At 40.7% G+C, this 19,192-nt stretch overlaps 2 protein-coding genes across 2 annotated transcripts; both read right to left on the reverse strand.

Annotated features, from left to right (window-relative positions):
• Positions 1-2,945: 2,945 nt before the first annotated feature.
• Positions 2,946-8,610, reverse strand: nrros (negative regulator of reactive oxygen species). The gene is made up of 3 exons (XM_032552152.1): positions 8,480-8,610; positions 7,098-7,212; positions 2,946-5,471 (listed from the first exon to the last, which is right to left on the reverse strand). Exons 2-3 carry the CDS (start codon positions 7,197-7,199, stop codon positions 3,516-3,518), a joined length of 2,058 nt encoding a protein of 685 aa, XP_032408043.1. The 5' UTR covers positions 7,200-7,212; positions 8,480-8,610; the 3' UTR covers positions 2,946-3,515.
• Positions 8,611-15,113: 6,503 nt separating this feature from the next.
• fbxo45 (F-box protein 45) lies at positions 15,114-18,952 on the reverse strand. The gene is made up of 3 exons (XM_032551060.1): positions 18,448-18,952; positions 17,234-17,590; positions 15,114-16,095 (listed from the first exon to the last, which is right to left on the reverse strand). The coding sequence occupies exons 1-3, from the start codon at positions 18,778-18,780 to the stop codon at positions 15,910-15,912; spliced, it is 876 nt and encodes a 291-aa protein (XP_032406951.1). The 5' UTR covers positions 18,781-18,952; the 3' UTR covers positions 15,114-15,909.
• Between the last annotated feature and the right edge of the window lie 240 nt (positions 18,953-19,192).

Below are 19,192 nucleotides of genomic sequence, written 5' to 3' on the forward strand. Positions count from 1 at the left end.
CGCTAACTGTTGCTTATCATTTCGCGTTCCCAAAATGAGCGTTTTCACAGTTTTCGTCCCTCGCGGAGAGGTGAGACGCAGCCAGCTCACACAGATAATCAGATGAGCGGTAGCATGCCTGAGAAAAAGCACTTCCTCTTTCAGCAGTCCGTATTTTCTTTCACATTTTGATGGCTGCCACAACTCTAAAGATGTGCTATTTCAGCGCTGTATCTGCAGCCCGCTCGAGGAAGGCTTTCAAGTCACAGTAACAGAGGATGCAGACACCAAAGAAACAAATGCGTTCGTGTGCGATCAACTCCTACAGGGGTCTCAAACTCCAGTCCTCAAGGGCCGGTGTCCTGCAACTTTTAGATGTGCCTCTGCTGCACCACACCTGACTAGAATAATTAGGTCATTAAGGCTCTGGAGAACTGATCTACACAAGGAGGAGGTAATTAAGCCATTTCATTCCAGCGTTTTTGTACCTGTGGCACATCTAAAAACTGCAGGACAGCGGCCCTCGAGGCCTGGAGTTTGACACCTGTGCCCTATGGTGACAAGTTCAAACTGCTGAAAAAACAGACATTCTGCAGGAAAGTTAACAGTGGAAACAGAATGATAAACAGAAGCACAGTGATAAGCATCTGCTTATTTAAGATGTTTTGTGCAGGAAGCTGAAAGTACAAGGACACCAAGAGAAAAAATGTCACTACATGCTTGTGTACAACTTATTTTCTTTTTTAAGTAGTGAGTTACATAGTTGCTAGATGATTTGACCTCAGTAACCATTTAGTCTACCATCCTACCCAAAAATGGAGAGTAATTGGTTGCATTACTAACATTTCCTGCTCCTCTGATGCTCAGCGTTAGCACTTCTGTTAATTTGTCTCTCATCTAATGTTGGTACTAGCTCATTATGTGGAAAAGGCGGCGTCATGCTTTATTTTTAGCGGCAGCTAATAGTAGCTGGTAATGTGTGAGCTCCATGCTACTTTCCACTCGCAAGTACAACATAGCTAACCTGACTTTTATAATGATTAAATCTGAGAATTTATTTAAGCTAATTTTAAGTATCATGGTCAATCAAATCAGACATCACAATCTAAACCAGCACAGAAACCGTTTTGCCCCAGTGAGAGTTCACATCCAGGCAGATACTTGTAAGTAAATATGGCTTTCATAACCGGCATTTGTGCGTATGTGTGACTGCGAGCGGAGATATACAAGTGACAGAGCAGAGGGAATTTTTGATATTAGCAAGAAGTCACGTCGAGTAGTGACACCAACAGAAGACAATGTGGGACAGGCACAGTGAGATGAGGTACTCGTTGTGGAGGTTGGTTTCATTTCAGACACAGCTCAGAGACAGCTGCAGTGCAGAGCCGAGATGTTCATTGCTACCGCAGCAACCCATATTGGTTGGCTGGTTGTGACTAGACCCACAAATCTCATCCTTAGCACAAGTCAAACAAAGCTGTCTGTTAAAAAGAAGCCTAAGTCAGAAGGCTTAGGCTTGGTATGGTATGTGCAACAGCACTGTCCCTTCTCCACAATACTATTTTGGTTGCACCCCACTACTCCACTCAGAAAGGGTCTTCCTGTAACATCCTGTTTCCAAAAAACGCCCGGACGTCCTCAGATGTTCTTCATCCGCAGATTGACCATCCAAAGCCGTTCTGATCCCAATGGGCGGTATTTGTGCCAATTCGACTTCTTCTGACATAACATGTCCACTTGGTACATTCGAAGGTTTTTGCAGCTCATACGTGCAAAATTGCTGCCAGAAAACATATAGCTCACCCATTTCATGCCCAATTTCACTTCTCTAAACTTATTTGCATTCGTCTGTGTGAAACTGTTGAGGCACACATGCAAAGAAGTACACACGCAAATATCATTTACAGTCAGCCACACATATGCTTTGTGGTGTATATTTGGTAACCCATCTCAGTTTGTTCCACATAACCACAGATGGGCTATTTAACAGAGAAAAAAAACTCAACATAGATATGTATTTCCAGCCTAATGTCCTGTGTGCGTAACTTCCTGTGCGTGTTGTATTCTCAATATAGATTATGAAATCAGTAACTCGTGTTTAGTGCAGTGTTTATTGCTGTTTTAACGTTTTTAGTAAAGTTGTTTTCCGTAGTTGAGTAATCAAATGGAATGACTAATTTTCCACAATCTAAAGCAGCAGCGAAGGACCTTCCTTAAATGGCGTTGATTGCCTGTCTTGTCGTCGTTTTGCCATTTTGGACAACCAGAATCAGTTCTTTACCTCTGCACATTGACTACTTGCCACCTAGCATCTTCGCTTTCCTCAGCTCCAACACCTCTATGTGTTTGCAGTATTTCAGTTTCACAGTAACCTTACACTCTTCTTAAGACATCAATATGATGATCATCTGTGCACGGCCACACCGTTCCCATAAATAACCAACACCTAAACCAAAGACCTCAAGCCATGAGTTTATTTCTCACTCTTATCAGCTTGTGCCCTCTGTTGACAATATTCCGTCACCTGCTTTTTGACCCAGTTTGCACTCGTGCTATATTGTTTTCTCCTTTTCAACACGTTTTGAGGCAAGACAAAAGCGGAAATCACGTTTTGATTTTTACTGACTCATAATGCGCAAGGCAAAAGCAGTGTCAAAACTAATGAAGTGTTTTTGAGACTCGGAGAATGCTTCACTCTGATTTCTCTTTTTATGTTCCAACCACCATGACCCTGAGCATCACCACAGTGGTATTTTGGTTACCTTCTGGTTTGACTCCGGGACTTTATACAGCTGCACACTTATCTACCAGCCTCCCCGCTACTACACAACGACACAAATCGCACGCAAAGGAGTGTGAATGCTCCGCTGCTTCCTTCTGGGCAACATAATGTCGAGCTGTTGTTTCACAGCCTTAGATGTTCGTATTTTTATTGATTTGTGAATAAAATATTGCGTCGACACAGATCGTGCTGCACGTTTTATTAAAAAAGACTGAGCAGAGGGATCAGAGTGACTCCTCGCACGCATCGGTGCGCTGGAATCGTATGTCGATGAAGCGTCTTCGTCTCGCTGATGGGAAGAAAGGCCCAAACCCCTCCTCTTTGAGATACAGAACTGGGCAGTTGCTGCACATCTTAGCAAAACAGGAAATTTCATGTTTCCTCTGCTGCTTATAGCTACAGCTTGCATCACTCTACTTCTGCATATCTTCACACACACACACACACACACACACCCATACACCCACACACTGACAAACCGAGACCCACAAAAACGCAGCCACAGTTTTACATGACGGTATTAGGATTCGGGCTGGTTTTTAACCACAGTTCAAAGAGCAACACAAGGCAATAGGACACAGTTAAATGCATCTCTTTATACACGGGATGCGTGTATAAAGAATTGTTGATGAGGTTATTACTGTGGATAGCTTTTAAAGTGTTTATTTTATTTTATTTTCAACATCTAGACAATGTACAAAATGCATTCACATTTGGTGTTATGGATTATTAAATTAGTTCGTAGTATCTAGTATCAGTAGGGCGTGGGCTTCAAATACTTCTTTTTGATCGATGTTTGTAGGAGTTTGGGCTTGTAGGTAAGGAACGTAACAATAGAGATCCCAGTCAAAAAAAGACAAACAGGCACAAAAAGCAGAATGTACCACAGGATTGACTCCCCTGCTTCTGAACAATAAAATCTTTCTGAGTCCTGCACTCTGTGTGTCGTTTGTAGGATATCGCGGCATTCAATTTCTGACATTGCAACCATATTAATTGTCTTGGCACCTTCAAATATCCTAAACCACTCTGTTTGGCAGCAGTTGAATGCATTTCCACTGAGGAAAATAGTCTGCAGTTTTGAGGCTAGTGTATGAGCTTCACCAGAGGGGATGGTGGACAGTCTATTGCCCCTTACATCCAGGACTTTCAGGTCAATATCATAAAGTGATTTGGGAAGACGGTAAAGAGAGTTCCTTGATAGATTAAGTGACTTCAGACTTTGAAAATGGGACAAGTCAATGTCTCGTGTTTGAGTGTTTCCTAAGCCCAGATGTTGCAACGTCCTGCTTAAACATTGTAATGAATCTTGGACATCAATCCCAGGATTGTCAGACAGTTCTAGGTGGGTTAGCGACAACCCTGCGAATGCAGAGTCTGGGACAGTTTCAAGGTAGCAACCTTTAAGGTGAAGCTGCCTAAGGGAGTCAATGTTGTTCCACTGCAAGCATTCTGTAATGCTGCTGCTGTTGATATTTGTTTCATCGGGTAGGCAAATGCCAATGTTGTTATAGCTCAAGTCTACAGAGTGGATTCTTGGCAATGAGGAAAATAATCCAAAAGGTAGCTCCTTCAGATCGTTCCGACTCAGGTTCACGTAAGTCAGATTGCCTAGCATGCTAAGTGACCCGTCATTCGCTGAAACCTGGTTCAGTTTGTTGTTGCTAATATCCAGTTCGTACAAGTTGCTAGAGAACTGTTCTGTTGAGAAATGGAGTGTTTCTAGGCAGTTCGTGCCGATCCGCAGTCTTGACAGGGTGGGCATTTTCCCTATAAATCCATCGGGGAAATAATCCACTTGGTTTCCTCTCAAATCTAAAGTGTCCAGAGAAGAAATATCACCGTGAAGGTTTTCGTCCCATAACTGAGCAGTCACGTTTTTTATGTGCTTTTTTAGGTTATAGAACTCAACACTCGTGGTTGAGTTCTGGAGTGTGCTATTGTCTGCAACATGTTCATAGAACCTGAGAATGTTGTGCGAGAGATAAAGGTTCTGTAATTTACTGCGTGTTGGCAAGAAAGGAAAAAAGAAGAGCCTGTTATTTGACAGATCAAGCGTCTGCAGCTGGAAAGTGTCGTTGAGTTCCTGCCTTGAGATAAACCACTCGATAAAGTTGTAGCTGGCATTGAGGACGACCAATTGAGTCATGTGGAAGTCCGTCAGACAAGGCAGATAGTTAAAGGCCAAGTTGAGCCTCTGAAGCTTTGGGTTGCTCCCGAAGGCGCCGTCAATTTCAAACATTATGTTTCTTTGAAGATCAAGGTCTTTGAGGTTATGAAGATCCCTGAACGAGGTCTCATCCAATCTCTGCAAGAGGTTTCCAGAAAGATTGAGGTACTCCAGGGATGATAAGTTTTGAAGTAGAGTGGAAGCCATTTCATCGGTAAGCTTATTCTCAGAAAGATCTAGAAATCTCAGACCAGGTAGCGTTCTTAATGCAAGGCTGGTTTCCTCAAAGCCAATGTTTATGTTGTTATTTGCAAGGTTTAGGTTCTCTAACAATTGTGAATCTTGAAAAACATTTGATTGTACTGTCTCCAGACCGTTGCAAGCTAAAGTTATGGTGATTAGTGATGGGTAGCGAAGGAAAGAGATGTTATGTAGTGTTTTAATTTGATTGTAGTTTAGCTGGAGCTCTTCTAAGTTCCCGGGCAGTCTTCCAGGTACAGATGAGAGTTGGCCATTGTTGCACATCGCTGCTTTTTGTACCTGTAGAAAAATGAAAGCACGCAGGTTTCAGTTTTTGCATTGTGTTCTTAGTCGCGCAGAAGAATTAATTCATTGTTCTGAAAAGTCATAAAAATCTGGTTTTATTTGAAGTGACGACCAACGTTTAGAAAAATAAATATTTCCACGTAACTAAAGACCAGCATTGTGCGGGGTTAAAGATCGTCATGTCAAAGCTCTTTTAGTTAGATTTTTAAATTACTTTCAACAGCACATCACATTGATACAATCATCCACATGGTAGCCCGCTATGTCGGCATTACTTCTGCTATGTAAGCACGCTAATGTTAGCAGTAATAAAATCAAAGCATTAGTATTCTTTTGTAAAGAGACAGAGAGAGAGAGATGAACTTCATCTTCATTAGGTCACCTGTTTTAGTAATGTTTTAGGAGGAACATTTCCAGGAAACCTGTCAAGTAAGTTTTTCGTCCTGAGAAATTCATGAAAAGTTTTAGTAAATGATAATTGTAGTTTGTTTGTCAGACAGGTTCTTGCTTTAAAAAAACAACAAAAAAACAGTTTAACAATGCTACTGGTGTTACGTCCTTAAACAAAGCTGACTTCACATCTTAGGCAATTAAAAGTGATCAACCCATTTCAAAGGAGATATTGCAGTTTCTGCTAGCTTTAGATTGCTGATTTGACCTCGTCCTACTAAGATGATAACGAAAGCCCACTTTTACAACAAGTAAACCAACCTTTTGTTTTCTCTCTTCAAACTGCAGATCTCTTTTCAGGAGATCTGCAGTTTGTTTTCAGCGCATCATCTGAGCAGAACGGGGTTTTCATGTGCATGAGATCTGTTTCAAACGACTGGGGCTAATACAGTAAGAAAAAAAATTCTCAACATTCCTCTTACCACTCAATCAAAAACGTCCTGCAAACTATGTACCAGCCTTCTCAAAATAGGTTGATATGTTAGGTAAGTAGTGATAGCATCATATAACATGAAACAGTACAGTAATTTACAGCTTTCTGGCCTGTGCGTCGAGCGTGCAGTGAAAAGTAGTAACAAATAAATTAACGCAGACAAGAACTCAAAAAAAACTAATTTTAGTATATTTTACTCTAAACAGTTTAAAATATATTATAATGTTTACTTAGTCTGGTTGTATTGGGAAAGCAGACAAAATAAGATCAGATAGTAGTGAAGCAATAAGCAGTAGTGTTTTATTATAATTAATAAAAACAACAGTGTATATAAAGAAAACTCCAGGTAATTGAATAATGATACACTTTACAGATTTCCTCAGCAGTATTTTATGGCGTCCTATTTCTGGTCTAAATAACTGCTTGTATTAGACCAGTAGTATTTTATTATCTTTTCTAACAATCACTGTTTGCTCTTTTCTTAATTAGTTTTATTTTTATTATTATTTTTATGAGCATGTATGAATTACTTTATACATTGTACACCTTCTCAGTAGCTAGGAAGAACTTTAATTTGTTGTTGTTGTTTTTTTAAGCAAGTTCATAAATAATCCTGAGGAAGTAAAATAGTAAAACAATTTTGATGCAGCCTGTTCTAAGCGTCTTCCCGTGTTCTTTGTTTTTGTCTTTGTATATTTCACATTTTTTCTATTGCTACTGAAAGTGATGCATCTTACCAGCTTGCAGTGACTGTGTTGTGGATGGCTGGAGACGGGTGTCAGGATTCTCCACATGGCCAACAAGCAAAATAGGACGGGAATAAGACCTTGGTCTGGCATTTTATCATTCTCACTGTTAAAAAAAAAAAAAAGAAAAGACAAAACGACAAAAAGTTGTCACTTCTCATTAGTTTCATTTCTGTTTACCATAAAAAAAAAAACAACTCATGTGCCTGTGATACATGAACGATAGCTGAAATTACTCTATGGTAACTTCTTTAACCGTGCACTTACTCAAAGGGAAAAAGAAATGAAAGCAAAAATAATGAAATAGCTGCTTGACGTTAAGCGGATTTAAAAAATAAGGCTTTTTCTTTCGCAATTGCCAAAACTAGAGTTCAGTTTCTGACTCAAAATAAAAAAAAAAAAAGGTCATACTGCAAGTGAAGTAATGCATTTTCTATAATATAAATTACGTAAGCTTGTGTTTTCCCATTTTAATAATTTCACAAAACCTTAACTGTCACACTACGCTAAATTGTTGTCACTATAGGTGTATGGCTAAAATGTCTGGTCCATAAATCTATTTTTCTAGTGGTTAGAAATCCTAAAAATCGAGATGTACACTGCACGTAACTTGTTTCCATTAATCTATATGCTGATGACAGTCTAACATATTGCACAGATTTAGAATTTTTGCATTTAGATCCTACATCAGGGAGCAGAAAGTGGCATATTCTTTTCATGAGAACGGCAGCTTTGTTAAAAAAAAAAAAAATTCCCAAATTTCTTCTCAAACCGCTGTCATGCGTTTGAAATAGGGAGGTTTTGTGTTCCCCTTTTTGCCGGCACGCATTGTTAATCGATGCACTTTTAATACTGGCTTTTTTCTTTCTTTTTTTTTTTTTTACATGGAAATGCCATGTAGACGACAAAATCTTTCGATGTCAACTTTTTTATTTTTTTATTTTTTTGTGATACTTTTGTTGCCGAGTTTATCGGCAATCTTCGGGATTCGCGGCGACTGCGCCGCTGCGCGCCGCTTGCTGGCTGTGCAGTTTTGTCGCACATGACTGCTGTTCTGAGAACAGACTTGCTTAAAAGATAACACACACAGTCCGCTTGAGATAAAAATCACCGGTTGGACAAAAATACTGTACAATACAATTTGAAGTAATGCCACCCTGCATGTAAATTCCTTATATTATTGTGAACCAAAATCCGTCCCAGAGTTAATGCTTAAAAGGCTGATATAAGAAATGCAAGCAACATCTGTTTTCAGAGCCATATCTTGCTTAAAGATTGTAAAGGTCAAACATTCAGCATCCTTAATTCTGTTTATTTAGCCGTGTCTCTCAGCATACTGCAGTGGTTAAACGGAGCATAGTGCATTTACTTACACTGGTGGTTAGATGCGGATTTCCCAAGCCACTGACGGTTGATCCCCTGACCATATCGCTGAGTGACTTGCTGTTGTAGAAAGAGCTCTCGTGTGTGACTTTCAGCTGCAGCGCTCTTCTCTTTCTGAAGCCCTAGTGCCCCCCCCCCCTTTTCTTTTTCTTTTTTTTTGTTACTCTTCACGGAAGCAGGCAGGCAACGGAAACCGAGTCACATGGACATGTTGCAAACACACTGAGGTTCTCAAGACCCGAGCCACAGGAAGGCGAGCGCAGGCTCAACAGCTAGCAGGACCGTGTGCATGGTTCATGTTCTTTTTTGTTTTCTTTCTTTCTGTCTTCCTTTTTGCTCTTTGGAACATCACACGAGTTGTGCTGTGACAAGAGAGACGACTAGTACCAGCAGCCTAAGTGCCACCACAAAACCCCAACGAGAACACACCCTTCACACCCTCCGCTCATTCTGATCAGTCAAGCTACTAGAAAGGAAACCACTCAACACACACACACCCTTCCTGCCTGTTTTTCGGCCTCTCACAGAAGCTGAGGCACATCTGCATAAAGGCAGGTTTACTAAAGCTGCGTTGAAGGATTGCAATGGTTCTGGACCAGGGAAACTGACAGAGTGGGGTGTCATTAATGTTCTACAGGACCTCTAATAAATCTACAAAATGGCTACTTTCAGCAACCACAAAGTTCCACAAACTGTTCCGGTCTTCTTGTTGAAAATCGGCAGGAGCCCGACCAACTTAATCAAGTTGGTCGAGCTCCTGCGTGGCTGTTGCTTTGAAATCTAATGGGTGCAAGAATAGGGAATTGGGAATCAGGAAGTGCTGTTTCTGTCCTTGGAGGGCTCATTTGTTAGTAATTCCTTCCTGTTTTTGTGCAGGATATCTCAGGCTCTCTGTTCTGACTGATTTAAAAATAGGCGGCATGTGCATTACAGAATGTGCATATTCACTCAGCTACCTGCCTCTTTGTGAGACGACTAAGAGACGACCTAGAAATGGGTATTGACAAAAACGTGCCGCCGACTTATTTTTTTGCACAAAGGCAAACTTGTCCCGCGAGAAATAATGGAAGCAAAACCTTCTGGTGGTTTAGGAAAACTTGAGTCCATCAGATGACATAGAAGTCTTCTGAAATTGTGGTTCAGTGTGGCATCACGATCTGTCACGAATTGCCGTCAAAACCAGGTCCGATAGGAGGTGCACATACGCCCAGCTTCTATTAGATTTCTATTTTTCATCCTGCATTTGAATCATTCTATTTTCAGGGTGAAATCAACATTATACAAACGACTTAATCTTAAGAACAAGCACTGGATTTTATAGCGGCTCAAAATCAAGCAATACAACCCCACAGATGTCTGTTTTGGAAACCCTTACTAAGTTCCAGAGAAACAACTTACTTTCATCAGAAAACAACAAGGCTCTGGTTATAATGATTTCTTAATATTTGATCGCTCTTCTTTTCAAAACTGGCAGAGGTAACTTAAAATGGGGGTGTTTTTAACAGCAAAGGTGTAGCTTTAAGCTACACCTTTGCTGTAGTTTAAACATCCAATATGGATTGGATGTTTGGGGATCATCGTCAGGTTGGAGCCCCCAACAGTGTCCAGGTTTTACTCATCTGACCTATAGGCTACCTTTTCCACATGAAAGAAAACTGCTGAGAACGATCAGGAATCCAGGAACCACTAAAGCTCAAAGGTTTAATTAAAAATCGCTGGAAGAGAGCGGTCTGAAATAACTGTGGATTACAACGGTGCAGACAAATAAAGAAGGGTCTGCTCCAAAATTGTGCATCAGTTTCCTCACCAAATATGTATGTATATAATATATAATATTATATATAATATATATACATGTATATATATATACAAATTCAGCAATTTTGAAGAAAAAAATAATAAAAATTGGTAAAGCTAAATAAAAAATAAATACTTCACAGTACAAAGCACAGGATGCAAATAGCAATAAAAATTATCTTATCATTATATTATTTTTCCATGATGACAGTGACGTGTGGGCAGGCCTCCCCTGACCGCACGTCACTGGTATATATATATATATATATATATATATATATATATATATATATATATATATAAATTTTTATTTTTGCATATTCCAGCCACTCTGCAAAAAGGAGGTTTTAAATATAATAGACCAACATTGATATGGGTTTTTCACAGGAACTGTATTTAGTTCAGCAAATACCGGCTCTTCAAAGACTGACTCAAAGAAATCTACATCTTCTCTTTAAATGAATCCTTCTTGCATTAAGAATTGTTCTTTAGTTCCAACAGCAGGGTGTTTTTGCTGTCTTCTTCAGGCTGACATCACTGCTGATTATTACAACCCCACCTTACAATCTGCCAATTGTGGAAACAAGATGGTCCGTGCCTCACCAGGAAAAATCCATGGTTTTGCACAACAGAACTCAAGCCCTCCTTTTAATCGCTCACCGGTTTTTAGCTGGTTTCCACAAGGCGCTCTCACAGTTTATCTTTGTTGATCAGCTTCAAGTCTTTGAGGTTGAAGGGCCCCCCTTGCAATCAACCTCCTCTTTAGGACGTTCAGGCATCGCAAATAATATTTTGCACAAAAGCAGCACCCATGCAGCAGCTGTTCTCAGGCTTAATTTAAGGCATTTTATTTGAAATAGGTTGAAAATAGAGTTTGTCCGCCAAGCTACTTTGATCTCTGAGAGACTCTGTCGCATAACTGTTTGGCATTGTCTGCAACTCCTCGTCACAATTAGCCTATGACAAATGGTGTCACCAAGAACAGCTTGTAGAAGATCGGCTTCTGGTGTAGTTGTCATCACGATTGCTTCGCACGCAAAAGGTCTCTGGTTCGAAACAAGGCAGAAACAGTGAGTAGTGAGTAAGTAAGTGTGACCTTCCAGCCCACTCGGGTCTTTTGGTTCTGGCCCGCTCTGTATTCCCAAAACCAGAACCAAACACGGAGAAGCAGCATTCAACTTCGATGCACCATAAATCTTGAACAAACGTCAAAATATATGCAAAACAGCTGAAACACGTTGTTGCTTTAAATCCAGACTAAAACACCCACTTGTTTGGAGTTGCTTTTGAACCATAATGCATGAAACATTTCGATGTGTAATGGTGGCACTTGGCAAAATGTAATGCTTACTGGTTTTCTCAATTATTGACTGCGTAGTGTCTTGTATAACTTTGTATTTTTGTGTTTTTATATAAATCCCTTTGAACTGCCTTGTTGCTGAAATGTGCTATGCAGCTAAACTGATTGATCGATTGGTTGGTTGGTTGGTTGGTTGGTTGGTTGGTTGGTTGGTTGGTTGGTTAATAAGTAAGGAGTGTGAGAGGAAACTTGAATAGTCTCATAAATGGGGTGATGAATACACAGATCGTCAAAAAGAGAAGCATGTGTGGGGACAATTACTTCCATCCAGTGGAAAGAGACATGTTGCTCTTTTAGATTTCACTCACCCACCTACCTGACCCCCCCCTACACTCAAACTTCTGGTTTAGCAGGACTTGTTGATGCCTCTCGAGACATTCACCCAAAACAACCTACTTTAGCTACTTCAAGATGGGTGAATAAATTAATTTAGGTGAATAGAGCTAGCACATCTATAAAATGACATAGGATATGCCGTAACTGGGTTGGAGCAGTCCAGTAAGGGCGGGGGTCAAGCACACTGACACAGGATGTCACTGAAGTAGCATTCTACTACAGCATGTGACATCCTGTGTCTCACAGCCTCCTGATTTCAGGCCTGCATCCCCTTATTGCCACGTCTGCTATCCACTGTAATCTATCAAAATCCAATCCCATGGCCAGGTCCATTTTCATTCTTAGTACTTCACCAATGAATGTGAACCACAAAGTGTTATAGTTACAAATGACAGAATGTGTTTGTATCACATGCGTATATGGTTGATTTGTGTCCACACACAGCCTGGGGGCTTTCTCCGTGGAGTTTACATGATTTCCCCATGCATGTGTGGGTTCTCTCAAGGAATTCCAGCTTCCACCCACAGTCCAACAATATAGATTTTGGACATATATATCCTCCACTGACTGCTGGGTGCCAGCAAAGTCGGTAGGGAAGATGGAAGAATACAGGATGATCTTGTCAAGTGTTTTGTCGTGTAGAGAACAATATCCTATGTTTGATCTTAAGACATTTGCGACACCTCCTGGTCCTATGAGGAACTGCATGTAAATACATTTGGCGCTTTCATAATTTCATCCACCTTAAGTGTCTAACTTTGCTGTGGTTAGTAGGTGAGAGATGAGTTATTATCCATAGTTTATTACTATGGATTAACCCCTTACAGCGTGGGTTTGCTTTAATTCTAACCAAGTAGTTGTATTGCCGAGAGATGCAGAAGATTAGATGACAAAAGTGTGTTTGGAATGGTCAAGTCCAAAGCTCGTGATGATGCATTAAAACAGTGCCAGTTGGAAAAATGTTTTTGAGAACAAGGACTGGGTGCAAGAAAGGTTACAACTTGGTTAGAACGCTTGAAGTATTCCAACATGATAATGACACCAAACACACCTCCAGGACAACAAGCTGCCTTACCAAAGAAACCGAGGGTAAAGGTGCTGGACTAGAAAAGCGTGTCTCTAAACCTAAACCCTTAATAAACATCAGTGGGGCATCCTCAAAGGGAAGGTTGAGGAACACAAGGTGTCTAACAGCTTCGTGATGCCATAATGGAGGAGAGGAAGAGGACTCCAGTGACAACCACTGAAGCTCTGGTGAACTCCATGTCCAGGAGAGTACAGGCAGTGCTGCAAAAATAATGGTGGCCACTCAAAAATATTGACACATTGGACACAATTTGGACATTTTCATTTAACTTTTGAGTGAGTTATTTTGAGGGGACAGCAAATTTACACGGCTTCACGAGACGTACAGTGATTCTTTGCACTGTAACAAACCGTCACCTTCAGTGTTTTCCCATGAAATGGTAAATAAGACATTGTACGCCTGGGAGCCAGAATTAAAATAAAAATGTAATAAAAACAAAGTACACATTAGTGATTTAGCATCATATTGAGTAACATCTATATCAGCTATGGAGAAAAAGGGATATAGTCCTTTGTGACTGTGCACAAGCAGTGTTGTGAAGAGCATTGTGATTTGCTATATTAAACAGAAAATCAAAAAAATAATGTAGATATGAGCTAACATACATTATGTTAGTTCATAAATGGCTCCTACATAATTTAGCATCTGGTATCAGTGTTGTGATTGAGGTCAGCTCTCTTGTGCATGTTCTCAGATTTCATTTTACAGCAGTCAACCATAGCATAATGTTGTACCTTTTGCCATCACAGGAATCCTCTGTATGTCTTTGATCATCATCATGGAGAAGCAATCACAAGCTAAAAGATATTCTGATTTCTTTGCAGATAGTTTTAGATCTCAGAGTATGCAAACTTTCAGATCATCAAACTAATGGTAATATCAGAAAAAGATCCATCTGTCTATTGTCTGTGTCGTTTATCCATTGGGAAAGAGGCAGGATACACAACGGGCAGACCCCCAGTCCATCACAGGGCAACACAGAGACAAATACGCATGTGCACAAACACGTCTAAGGGAAACTTAGAGATACAAATTGTCATAAAATAGACATTTTTGGACTTTGAGAAGGTCAGGACACTGACCGGGTAGAACATGCAAACTCTGTGCCTGACTGGGTTTCGAAACTGGAAACTTGTCAGTGACTGTCCCAGCATTCTGCCTCAAGTAAAGTTGAGCTGAGTAAATACAAAACAACCTAGTCATGTTTTTGATACTATAGTCCAAATTATTCCAAGAGTCCTCTGGCTCATCCAAAACAACCCAGCACAACACCTAAAGCACTGGAGATCTCACGCTTGCCTCAGTTAATGTCGATTAGTACAGCAGATGGGATAATATTTTGCAGGAATTTTTCAAATAGTGATATAAGCAGCAAATTTGGCACAGATACTCCTTAGACATTTTCGAGATGCCCACCATATCCGGTGTAGAAGTAGGATTTGCTATAATTATGTACAGACTTGCCCATATAGCATCCAGATTGATCAATGTCGTAGGATTCTGTGGTAAAATATGCCATTTGCATGGCAGCCATCTTTGATTTCAAATGGTTCGCATACTTTTTTAAGAGTAACGTCCAAGGAATGTTTTCACGAGGCTTGGTGCTTGCATCATGATTTGAAAGATCATTTCCACTAAACGTTCATTATTCAGCAATAAGAAACAGACTTGGTTTGAAAAGGTATCCATGGGAGAGTTCCCAGGCCAAGACCACTGCTGACCCAAAGTAACGAATTCTGTGGACCAACAAGATAAAAATGGAACATTGTGAAAGCTTTAGTTCCTGTTAAAAGTGGCGTAAAACTAATACATTTCAGAAAAAGTACATTTTCACCAACATGCTTGGTTGTTAATAAAATGTACTTTTTCTGAAATGTATTAGTTTTACGCCACTTTTAACAGGAACTAAATAAATAATTGACTGAGATCGAAATTTGTTCAATTTAAAACATTCAAGTGTGATGACAGAAAAAAAAAAACACAAACGGAAGATTTTATTAAGGAGGATAACATGTCTAAAAAATAAACACAAAAATCTTTGTCGTTATGGTGGCACCGTGAGGACTTTATTTTCAGGCCAATACAACCATACAGTGTCTATAGTACCAGAGATAAAATCACAAAATAAATAACATGTAATACTACAGTAGCACATTAAAAAGGACACATATTGTCATGACACAGGCAAAGTTTGCACCGTTTATGAAATAATTATGTCTGCAATTCATGCACTTGACAGCTGGTCGTCCATTTGTGAATTTGATCAAAGTGTACCAACAAGTCACAAGGATTCGGTTTCAATTCACTGCAATCCGATTTTGGACAGAACAGACGACTTTGGCTAAACCCGCAGAGTGTTGTTTTAACTGACACACACCAAACAGTTTGCTTTAATGATTACTGTTTCACTTAAAATGCTAAAGTTTCTGCCACAGTTTAGAGTGGCTCTGGCCTCACTGAAGCAGAAATGACGTCTTACATAATTGTTTAGCATTATTCATCTGAAATATAGGAAATAAAACGATGCTTTACTGATCAAAACAGTCCAGCAGCCGAACTGTAAAAGTGGAGTCCTTCCATGTCGGTAAAGAAACATGTTTATGACAGTCCGTGTGTATTTCCGTTTCCACGTGTTGTGCGCGCCCTCCCGCGCGTTCTTGTTGAGCTGTAGTAAAACAGCCACACCTTACCTCTAAAGTCTGTTTTTCTTCAGCCTCCGCCACATTCGAACTTCATGACAGAAAGTGGTAGCAGTCTGTTGACGAAAAAGGGGGGCGCCGGGGGGCTCGGCTCCTGCCGGAAAGTTTGTGTTTAATGAGAAAACGGGGTTAATGTGCGCGTTAGCCGTCCAGAGGTTTTCCCAGATAAACCATTGTGACTTCCGTGTTGCCGTACACGGCGGAGACGGCCGGGAACAGGCAGACTTTTGGAAGTCCGCGGAAAGCAACGCCAAGGAACTCGAAGCCTCTCTCGAAGGCTAGCGTCTTGTCGTCCATGTCTAGAATTACTCGTATTCGCTCCCCGATCTGTCAACGAAAGTAGTCACATTGAGGAGTTTGATTACACAGAAAGGATTGATTTCAAAGAATGACAATTTGCAGAAAATATGAATTGAGAATAGTATAAAGGTATTATTTCAGCTTTTAAGTGCTTACATTTTTTGTTTATGGGAATCTTAGAGTAAAAGTCCTTCTAATGAGATATTAAGAAAATGATTATCTGTTGAGCAGCCAACTACAGTCTAGCTACCTCATCAGATAGCCTGACTAAATAACCAGCTACAAGCTTGTTTTAACCTACAAATAGCAGCACAAAATTTAGATTTTGTTTACCAAAGTACCACTAAAAATATGCAAAGTAAAATTTATAACTGTAAGAATCAATATTTTGCATTAATAGGACTGTTTGTTTCCTTCCTGCTTTAAATAAAAGCAATAAAATCATATTTTTCTTTTATTAGTGCATCACTGAAAACCATTTTTTTTTAAAAATTCAATTCAAAAAGTGTAATACTTCAAGAGTCTATTTCTATTATATTGATGATTATGGCTTAAAACTAATGAAAACTGAAAATTCAGTTCTTCAGAAAATCACATTAAGTAAGACTGAAAACAAGAAGGGATTTTTCATACAGAAATGTCGTCCTACTGAAAACTAGGCTCATGTACTGTACAGTACATGCGCTCTACATCTTTTGGCATGAGCTACGGCTCGCTTGCATTGTTCTGTCAGTTGCCTCTTAGCAGATCATAAATTTTCTATGGTAGCAATCAAGCAAAGTGATGCCATGATTATTAAAGCAGGTATTTGACAGTGTGTGCAGGTGCCAAGTCCTGCTGGAAAACAAACTCAGCATCTCCATCAAGCTTCTCAGCAGAGGGAAGAGCAAAGTACTTCCTGCTAGATGGCTGCGCTCACTTTGACTTGGTGAAACGAGGACTTAACTTAACAGCTCTCCGAACATGGGATTATCCCTGATGCTCAATAAACCTCTTTTTTTTTTTTTAATCACACTTTTATTCCTGCCACTTAACGTCTCCTCAGTTTGCTTAAAAACAGCGTTTATTTGAACGCTGAATTTTGGTTTTCTGTTCAGTTCTAATTTTCTAAAGGGATTTCATTTCTGCGCAATCACAGCAAAACTGCTGGGTCCGCGGCGCTCACCTGATATTTGGGTGCGTTGTTGCACTGCGGGAAGTTTCCGCTGACCTCCCCGTTGTGAAGTAGGTTATTGTCGACCAAGTTCCAGCCCCAGCTCTGGTCGTCGCTGCCCAGCAGGGCCACGTAGCCTTGGCACTGCATCGCCGCCCGCTTTGTGGCGATGCCTATCACGGCCACGGTGCCCAGGGGCCCTTCCCACCAGATCTCCCAGGCGTGCCGGCCTTCAGTGAAGCCGATTTTGCCCCGCGCCCCGTCCGTACTCTGGGCTATGGGGTTGCGGTGCAGAGTGAAGCCGTTCTTCTTCACGTAAACGTTGCGGGAGCAGTCGTGGGAGCTCAGGGCGTGTTGGAAAGCCTTAAGCTGTTGGCAGAAGACGTGACATCAGTCACACGGTTGGCATCTGTTGTGGTTGTTAGTTGCGCATATTGTTACACTTTAAAAGGGTTTCAAAAGTTTGTCTGCTAAATAAGGATTGTCATCTCGCAGGGACGTTTGGTGCATCCATTGATTTTTGCCATATCTTTGTGTTCTACAGCAATAGAACGATCTACATTTTGTTGCAGCATTACATTAGAAAGACAATGTAGGCCATGCTTTTTCAGATTCTTATTGATAACAGATATCCAAAGTTTTCCATCCACTTTGTGTTCAAATCAAAGTAAAATACACTTGAATTGGTGGTTGCAAAGTGACAAAAGGCGAAATGGTTTACAGAGGTATGAATTGTGTATCTAGAGATCATTGTTGAGCACATCTTCAATAAAACACTGCAATAATGAGGGATAAAATGCATGACGAAGAATTTAATAATAATAATCACACTTGTAGTATTTCTATTGTTTCTTTTCATTTTTAAAGGAGTCTTCAATTTAGTGACAACTTTCACATTGTTTAATTCTATAAGATCAGATGATATGTTAAGATAAGATCCACAACAAGTGTTTGAGTCAGTACAGAGAATCCTTACTTGTCGAGGATGAAAACAGAAAAGCATGTGGTCCATCCTGCTAAGTCCAGCTTAAAATATACATTAAAAAACGATTGCAAACATGTACAATAAGTATATATTAGCTTTATCGTGCTAATAGATATATAACAGAGGAGAAGTGTTGCTTCTTGTCCAATAGAAACCTTAATAGAAAGGGTCTTTGAAAGAAACTCGTCATCTATCACGTTTCCCACATTCCTACAGAACAAGGCGGTCTGTGGAAGCCTACCTTCCCCTTATATGTGGGCAGGTTGCACAGGATATCAGACCGCAGGGCTTCATCGCTTAGCGTCCGAGAGCTGAGGCTGCGCCACACCTCGCTGTTCTCATCCGCCAGAATGTTGTTCCAGTGCCAGCAGACCAACGAGCAGCGCATCAGGTCAAACAGCTCCAGATACGAGAAAATATGCTCCAGCACTCGGGCTGGCAACCTCCCGGCCACCCCTGCGCCTCCGCCCGCCGGAGTGGCGTAAGACAAGCCGGCGGAGCTGCAACTGGCCGCCGCCGCCGCTGCTGCGCCCAAGCAGGGAGAGCCTCCTCCCCCAGCGGCTGCTACAGACATTGGGGTCCTCGCTCCTCAACGACGACACCGGCCGACCGAATAGTTTCACCGTGTGCTGCGAGGCGACCTCTAAAATAGCCAACACGGCGTCATTTTGCCTGTAGAAGCCCCACGCAGGTCGCAGTTAAACCATGAGCACAGACCCTGCTCTTCCCAGTTCAATGGCTGAATGAAGCGATGCGTCAAGGTCCTGGAAGAGCAAATGCAACCCTCAGAGCCTTGTCGGAAAACTGTGCTACACTTAAATGCGAAACTATTTAATCTATTTAGAACTACTAAAATGATTTTAAACCGTACGAGTCAACCAAATGCCAATGAACTGCAGCCCCAAAATCGGGTTGTTATGTTTTTATTGATCTTTAAGGACCACATAGTTGTCATAATAATGAGCTCACAATTTCACAATGTTTAC

Source organism: Xiphophorus hellerii, chromosome 21, assembly GCF_003331165.1.
Source record: "Xiphophorus hellerii strain 12219 chromosome 21, Xiphophorus_hellerii-4.1, whole genome shotgun sequence".
Lineage (NCBI taxonomy): Eukaryota > Metazoa > Chordata > Actinopteri > Cyprinodontiformes > Poeciliidae > Xiphophorus > Xiphophorus hellerii.